Source organism: Phalaenopsis equestris, unplaced genomic scaffold (assembly GCF_001263595.1).
Source record: "Phalaenopsis equestris unplaced genomic scaffold, ASM126359v1 Scaffold000428, whole genome shotgun sequence".
NCBI lineage: Eukaryota > Viridiplantae > Streptophyta > Magnoliopsida > Asparagales > Orchidaceae > Phalaenopsis > Phalaenopsis equestris.
Window position 1 is genome coordinate 5,147,116 of NW_018164869.1, and position 8,920 is coordinate 5,156,035.

General features: G+C 32.9%; 1 protein-coding gene across 3 annotated transcripts in view; it reads right to left on the reverse strand.

The window, feature by feature from the left end:
- The window catches only part of LOC110027394, a 39,485-nt gene extending 34,745 nt beyond the window's left edge, over positions 1-4,740 (reverse strand). For all 3 annotated transcript variants that reach the window (XM_020728798.1, XM_020728797.1, XM_020728796.1), the window contains exon 1: positions 2,879-4,740. In XM_020728798.1, coding sequence (XP_020584457.1) covers positions 2,879-4,345 — 1,467 coding nt within the window. In that variant the 5' untranslated portion in view covers positions 4,346-4,740. The remainder of the gene's footprint in view (positions 1-2,878) is intronic.
- Between the last annotated feature and the right edge of the window lie 4,180 nt (positions 4,741-8,920).

Consider the following 8,920-nt stretch of genomic DNA (forward strand, 5'->3'; position numbering starts at 1 on the left):
TTTGCGGTGGTAGCCCTTCATGCAAAAGGCGATTCAGGAGTAAGGATGAGAACGAGATAGGTGGAGAAGAGCAGATGTGTTTGTAAGGGACTTATTTTGACATTGCAGCATATTTATGAGAAATACAAGATGGTGGTGTTTCGCAGCGAACACAAGTTATGCAAGACTTCAGTGACGCTGAAAACTATGATGAGGGAGATTCAGGACGCAGGGCTGAGATTCTTGATTGAGTTGCATATCATAGAAAAGGCACATGATACAGAGTTGGTAGAGATTTCAGGGATTGATAAGCTATTGGATGAGTTGTTTGGGGCGGCGATATTTTCCAAAATGGACTTGAAGTCAGGATGTCATCGAATTCAAAAGCGACCGAAGGATGTACACAAGACGGCATTTCGAGAAGGTGAGGGTCACTACGAGTTTTTGATTAAATGAAAATTATTATCAGATGATGACGCGAGGGAGCCATAAAGCCTGATCCAGTAGCAGTTTTTCCCACCTTGGGGACAAGATGTCTTTTTGGGAGGGGTGTAATGTTATGATCGCACTTGGGGTAATTTAGCCCTTATTAGCCTAAGGCAATTTAGTCATTTGTCATTTATTATTGGTTAGTATAAATAATGCTAATATGTTTAGGGTTAGGAGGATAATTGCTATTGTTGTCTTTGGGTTGTAGAGTTAGGGTTTGGGAAAGACTTCCTACCTGTCGAATTGTAGAATTTGGGAAAAATATCCTACCTCTCAAACAATAAGTGTTTATTTTATATATTCATGTTGAGTTATTTGATGTTCTTGCAATAAATATTTTGTACCTTAATTTATGTGGAACATTTTGATTTTGATTCCTATCAGATTCCATTACAAGCCATAAACCCCTAATTATAGAGATATAGTCACAAAAACTCAAACAAATAATTAAATCTAAGCATATCAAAAAATAATTCTAATAATTAATAATTCAAATTTAAACTTAAGATTCTCCAAAAGAATAAATCATACTAATTTAAATTAAAATAAATCTATGAATCCTAATAAAAGTAAACCAAACCTTAAAACTTCAAATATAATTTAAATGTACTTTCATGTGTTGTAATTCGTAGACCACGCATTATTGGAATGGCGTGCACTAGGGATGTCCTTTAGTTCTATTTATCCCTAATAGATATCAATTGTTGAATTGAGAATCGCACAAAATTATAGTTCATATTGACAACTTAAACTGATTCTACTTGTGCTTGCAGGAATATATGCTTGACTTATCTTCAATAGATAATGCATTTTGGAATTAGCAAACCTGGAATAGCTTGATCGCAATAAATTTCTAAAAATATGGAATCTCTAAACATCAAGTGATTAAATAATGTTGCAAGTGCAATGTTATTTCCTGCCTTTTTTGCATTAAAAAGGCCAGGTAAGACTCCAGCCTTGGGGCAAAGTAAAACTATTGTATTCCTAATGATATACTCCATTCAATGCCCAATGAATTGGTGCTATAGATATTCTTGAATGTAGAATAAACACCCAAAAGTGTAATAAAAGGAATACTAGAGGTTGTTTCGTTGCAAGTTTTTAGAATAAATGAGTATTTTAAATACTGTGTAAGAAAAATGTAATGGAGTTGAAATACTCAAGTTATTAAATTGGATGATAAATTCTGAAAATCATTTTATGCGTTTACTTAAATGAAAAAATAAATTTGAATCTTTTTACTAATATTTTTAAATGTATATTTTGCATTAATATTATTCTTTTAATATATTTCACATTAAAAAAAAATGTATCTAAGGCACAATAAGGTTGATGGCATTGGTCATGGTCGACTGGGTTCAAGTCAAGCACTTGGATAACACGATAAAAGCCATTGGAGTTGCTAATGTTAGTGAGAAGATAAGGCTTTTGGCAGAGAGAATGTTACGAGTACAAGGACACTATAGATTGCGAGAACTATAAGAGCCAAAAATAATAAGACGAGTGTTAATAAGCGAGGACATTGCAAGCATAAGGGCAAGGTCCAAGCTATGGGCAAACATAAGCATTTGAAATTCACATGATTTGTACAATTAAAAATTTAAAAGATTAACATTTCATAAAAAAAATTTCACCTGTAATATACTCAGCCAAGTAGCCCTTAAGAAAAATAGAATATAATTATAAAGAAAAATTAGAATTTCATATAAGAAGCTTAAAATTTATTATATAGTCATTGCTAAGTAACCCGCGAAAACAATAAAGCATGGGAAAAAAATTTAAAGATGCAATTATATGAAATAAGTTATTTTAATTGAAGCCTATTCTATTTCTGCCAAACACTTGCGAGAGAAAGGACTCTTTTAGGTTAAATGAAATGAGGTAGCATGTTTCCACCATTTTGATAATACAAACCCAATCTAAATTTTCAGCTTTCATAAGTAATTACGCCTCCTGCAAAAAGTGAAGGATCATTTTCATGGGTTGTGTATCGGCTCAGCTAACCTCTCCAATGCTTTATTCAAAGATCATGAGGATTATGCACAACGCTTTACTCGAAATAATGCCTAATAAAGCCTGCAGCTAAGTTGAACCAATATTTACACAAGATACAATAGCACATGGTATGAACTTGTTGGATAGAGGCGAACATCAAAATGATTGGGCATAGAAGTAAGAATTAAAGATTCCCTTTCGCAAATATTAGAAAGGAAAAATACACATAAGATCAAGCTATTACGCACTATCACTATGGAATAAAGCATCCCGTATTCATATTCTAGAGTGAAAAAGAAGGCACCATCAATGGACTATAACAAGAGGATAATTTTTCAGTCCACAACCAATAAAATATATATTTATAGTGTTTGAACGTTCTTGAATGATCAAAATGGCTAGCATTTTTACTGACCTCACTCTCTTGAATATTCACTTCAGCTAAATGAGAATAGCTTGGATCCTTCCCCTGAAACCTTTGTATTCTGGAATGATCACTCAAAGGCATTATGCCATTATTTTTACCAGGTTCAGCTCCATTAATTTTTTCTCCTGTCCCATTCAATCTGCTGTAAAACTGCAATGGCGCACCGTTATTTGCCAAAGAAAGCTCTGATCCACCATTTATTTTTTTTTCAGAAGCTTCATATATTCCAGAGTCCTCACCAAGTGTTGATTGAATTTCAGCAGTATCAAATGGAGAATTTAAATAGCATTTCACTCCATTGCCTTTAGATAGAGTATTTTGCAAAGCTGAAGCACTAGCATATTCTGAATTTCTTGAAGTTGGATCAACAGCTTCCACTTCATGATTGTTTATTACACTAAATCTACCACCACCGATCTGGGTGTGTGTATCATTAACTTGTGTCTCATGATTGATTGCTGATACATAATTATCATCTCCCACATCCTTAACTGTAAGATTCTCAACCTCAAAGCTGGCCGTAGGTATATCTTCCACCTTTTTCTCAATTTCTCTTTCAATATGATTATCTTGACGCTGAAAAGATTGATCCAGGTGCAGCGAAAGTGAAGCCAGACCACCACCCTCTGTGTCTTGGACAAACTCATTCCAATCATTGGAGCCAAATGCCACAGAAGAACTCATAATAAGTGGATTCACATCCTCATGGTTACTTTTCTCAGCAAGCTTAAAGCTCCTTTTACAAAATCGAATTCTACCCTCATTATCAGTTCCATAATCAAGCATTGAATCATCACTTTCCGAAAGCTTAGATTGAGGAAAAGCATCTTCATTTCCTTCGATATTTATGAGACCACCAAATTTAAGATCCAAATGAGTTTCATTTTGCCTGATCAATAAAATTTCATTCAACGCACACTCTTCTTCTTTCTCATCTGAATCACCATTACCATTGGCTCCCAGAGAAGAACAAATAACTGAAGAAAAGGCAGGCAACTCCTTGCCCTTGGCTAAGCATGGTAACCGTAAATTATTATCTTCTCCCCATACGCCATGGCATGATGAGGAGCTCTCTGTGTAATCGTGAATCAAACTAGAGCCTGTACTCATTCTGGCCATGAGACTCTCGTAAGAACCATTAGCTCTTGGAGTTTCAGCACCTCCATCCGAGAAATATTCGAATTCATTCCAGCGACTTCTCTGGAATTTCTTTCTCGAGTTGTGGCCCTCCAAAGGAAACTCTTCACCGACTACATAGTAATTCCCAATCGAACTGCAGGTGCTCGCACTCCCCAACACAGAATTGGCACTACAGTACCGATCAAAATCCGATCCGTCACAGGAGGAAAATTTGGACGATGCCGGCAAAGAATCGCCACCATCATCGTCGGAGCAGCAATCCGGCCGGGGGTACCACTCATCGGAGGGATTTGGAGGGGCGGCGTCCCAGTCCATTAATCATCAACAAAAAGAGCATAATAACAAGACGATGTCTTTTTGTAGAATTTCATCAATCCACAGATCACCCGGTCTAGAAATTAAATGGCCAGTTCTTTTGTATAAATTCGTATCAGCAAGAAAATTTGAGGCTCACAGGATAGGGTTTTGCGCAATTTCTCCGTTCAAACAGAGGACGATAAAAAACAAGATCAATTTGATTTTCGGAAAGCGGTCAGAGCGACTTACACGGATCGAAGCAAATGGTATTTGAGTGATTGAAACCACTTTAGTTGATTCTGCAGAAAAATCTAATCCAGGAGTCGCACACACTGGTTGCGTTTGCCTCTTCCTCGGTCGATTGCGGCGTTGGCATGGACCAGGCCACCCTCGTGTCATATTCTTGGCAGGGGTCAAAGACTGGCCATTAAATTACATATTTTGTATTTAAATTTTGTAAGAATGAAATGCAGACCATGCAAAAAATCCATCTTTAAAATTTTGAATTTAAATGTCTATAATGTATTAATCAATGAAAATATGCATAACTAAATGTTAAATATATATAATTTTGCAGGGGTCCACATATGATTTTGGCAATAACTCATTGCATGATTAAAATTTTTAAGCATGATTATATTTACTCAAGTACTATGCACGATGATGTGTGCTAGAGAAATCGCGGTGGTAGAGTAATGAATTAGCGTTTCAACATTATGTGGCAATAGAACACATATTTGGAGAATAAAATGACAGGTAGGTAGAGATTATAAGTTTTTACGTAAAAATCCAGAAAAGAAAAAAATCACGGGACTTAGCCCAGACAAAAGTAATTCATCATAGGTTGATGAGTACAAATACATTTATGAGAATAATTCATTTATTATATCATATGTTATTGCCTTGTACCATACTCGCAACTTGTTTGAGGCATGTTTGAATCATTATATGTCATGATAGACTTTAATTGAGTACTCAACGGACAAAAAGTTGATTGTTTTAGTCTAAAATGAACATTCGTGCATTTTTGTTTCATGAAAATAAATAATGGTGATATTTCTCCAATTTTATCTTTTAACAACATATCTATTTGGTCAAATTTACCAAATTAAAGCATCATTTTAGAGAGATTTAAAAAATAGGAAGATTGAAATCATTATAGATGTCTTTTATGTGCAGCCAAAAGATTAATTTATATAAATTTCATCATACCTTTAAAATATGATCCTTAATTTCAAATAACTAAATGAGTCATATGAACAAATGATTTGGCTTTTTACCCTTATCTCCATCATTGACCATTCCAAGCACCCAAAGTTCCACTTGTTCTTATAATATTAAGGGTCCACTTAGACCAGCTATATTTTTAAGAAAGATTATTATAAAAGTGTTATAAGTAATTTTTTTGAAAATTTACCATATATATGTTTAAAATCAAACAATAATTTTCTTATAACTACCACATATCTGCAAATTTGATCTTGAAAAATTGATTTTAATAAAAAAAATTATGACAAAAAAAAACAACAGTGAAACATAATTGTGATAGCTTTATGAAAAGCAATGCACTAAGAAAACTGTCCAAACAAACCCTCAAGCTGCTTTGAGCAAATTTCTAAGAATATTGCATAGTCGTGCAAATAAATGTTTTGTTTTTATAATGAACCAAACCATGGGTGAAATCACCACTAATAAATCAATTTTGTTAAATGTTGTATCAAGTTTGATCTGAAGACATACCAAATGAAGTATATTTTATTTGGTTAGATTCATACTTTTATATTTCATTTGGTTTGTTTTGATTATATTTTCTATAAACCTTTTGTGTTAAAATCTTGAAAAGAAACTAATTTTCAATATGATGATACACTTTGTTCTATTATGTAGCATTTTCTATAAAAACAAAATGACATCAAATCAAAACTGAAATGAACGAATCAAATGAATTTTCTATTTTATGATTTTACCCACTTTTTGGCACACCTCTAGCATTTAACGAGAACAAAATTACATTAAAAACTGTCAACACAAAATTACATATAAAATTTAAGAATCTTATTCAAAACATGAAAATATTTTGTATAATTGTACGAGAAAACAAAATTTCCTAAGAAAAATAATAATTTTTGAAAGTCAATCCATGAAAAAATGATTTAATGCTCCCTTAGTAGAATAAATTGGAAAATAAATAAGTTTTTTATTTTATTTGAAAAATACACTCAAAAGTTCATTTTAGACCAAAATATCTTTGCTTTTGACTATCGAGTAAACATTTAAAGTTTTCATAATTTAAATTGATTCAAATAATGTTTGGACAAATTTGAACAAGGTTTGAATCATATTTTAGTAAGGTTAAGTCCATGTGCAAATCCTGTATGAAAGCTTTTAAGTATGGATTGAACAAGGTTTCAAACAAGATTTGAGCAAAAATAAACTAAAGCTTGAACATGATTCCAAAGAAGTTGAACAATATTTGATTAAGATTTGAGCAAGGATATAACATTGATTGGATAAGATTTGAGCAAATTTAGAACATGATTCTAATATAGTTTTAATATGATTAAAGACAATTTGAACTTGATAAATAAGCACAATACAATGTCATTCAAGAAGCATACCAAACATTGATAACACCACAAGATGCAAATGAAAAAACAACTAAACAAACAATCATAACAATAAAGTATAATTTAAGAGATATAAAACACATTCATAACATAACACAATTTAAATTTAAAGATATAAATATTCATAATATAAATAATTATAAGACAATAAAATGACATTCGAGAGAAAACAAAACATCTACTAAAAAAAGTAAATTAGAAAGTTAACTAAGATGATCTATATAAAATTCTTTGCAAAAAGGTATGCTTTTAAAAATATTATAGTTATTCTCCTTCGATATATGACATTATCTATAAATAAGTCAATTTTTGAATCACATGAAATTTTATTACAAAAAGGTTCAGCATTGTATTAATCTTCAATAATACAATTACCAAATACTAATATGCAAAAAAAATTGATAATGTCAAATGTTCTGTCTTTACCTATAATCTTGAACACAATGAGATTATTAGTCTTAAATTGTCTCACAATTTTCTTTATTTTACCTTAATATTATGTGGCACAAGTAGCATAATGCCTCTTTATACATGTGATTAGAACTTTCATCTACATACATAATTATGTGTGCTAGAAAGTTCACAGCGATAGAGTAATGGATTATCGTCTTAGCGTTGTACGAGATTTTTGCACACACTCAGATAAAATAAAACAACCAGTAGTGAAAGTATAAGTTTTTACTTAGAAAATTTGTAAAGAAAAAAACCACGAGGTCAGACTCAGTTGTAAAAGTTCACTATAATTTGATGATTACAGAGACCTCTTATTCCATTAGCGGGAAAGGGATACAAAGACTCCTGAATAACAACATCGAAGTGCGAACAAACTTGTTGTAAGAAGTGGGAGGCAGCCAATAGCGATCAGTGGAGGCCAACAGGTAGTGGTCAACGGTGGTCGGCGGTGGTCACCGGTGGTTTGTGAGGATCAATAGTAGTCAGCGGTGGTCAATGGGAGCCAGCGATCAATAGTGACAGGAGTGGAGTTGGACTTCAGCTATTTCTCAAAGCTTAAAGTTTTTTCTCAATTCTCAAGCTGTCCTCCTCTTCATAACTGGGGTGATGATCTATTTCTAGTGTTTTGGGTGCAATTAATACAGGAATATGAGCCACTTTGATTGAGCGATTTGGAGAGCTTCATTTGATCGGACAGCGTTTGATGGACATTTGAGTGCCTTAAAAATATAAAAATTAAGTAATCTTGGGTTTGCTGGATTCGACTTGTCGAGACGCTTGATTTGACTATAGACTTGCTAGATTCGTCATTCATTTGACTTTCTAAATATGTTCGAAAAACATTCTAGTGTGATTTAATGACTTGATTTGAGCTTGATTTGACTTGGGTTTGACTGATTTTGATATCAGTGGGTCCGTCTCATCTAGTCAGTCGGTCTGACTATAAGTTTGATGAAATCGGAGCTCTGGATGACTTTTTATCAGGATTTGAACATTTCTTGCTCAAAAGATTATCTCGAGATTCATGTCATGCCTTAAAATCCGTGCCAGATGATGAGAATTTGTTGATGTGTATCACATAATATAATAGCTCAAATGAGTCTTTCCAAAGCATACAATCAAAACAGAACAAGATAGTTTAAATCATGATTAAATATTGTTGAACAATGTTTAAACTTTTCTTGATTCTTATTCTGCCAATAATCAAACCATTTTCAAACCAAGTTTAAATGTAATTAAAACGTTGACCGAGTCTTATTTGAGTCATGATTATATCTTGTTTAAGCAAGGTTTCAACCTCCACCAAACAATTTTGTAACCTTATTTGACAATTCAATTAACCTTCTTGCAAAATACAATCAACATTTAAAGAAAGTAATGTGATGTCTAATATACCTTTAAATTTAGGGTAGTCAAACATATAAAATCGCTAACCTTGAATAGCTGGTAAATGGAGCTGACAATTGTCATGAAACTTTGCTGCAAATCGATCATCTGCGAACGACAACCCCCG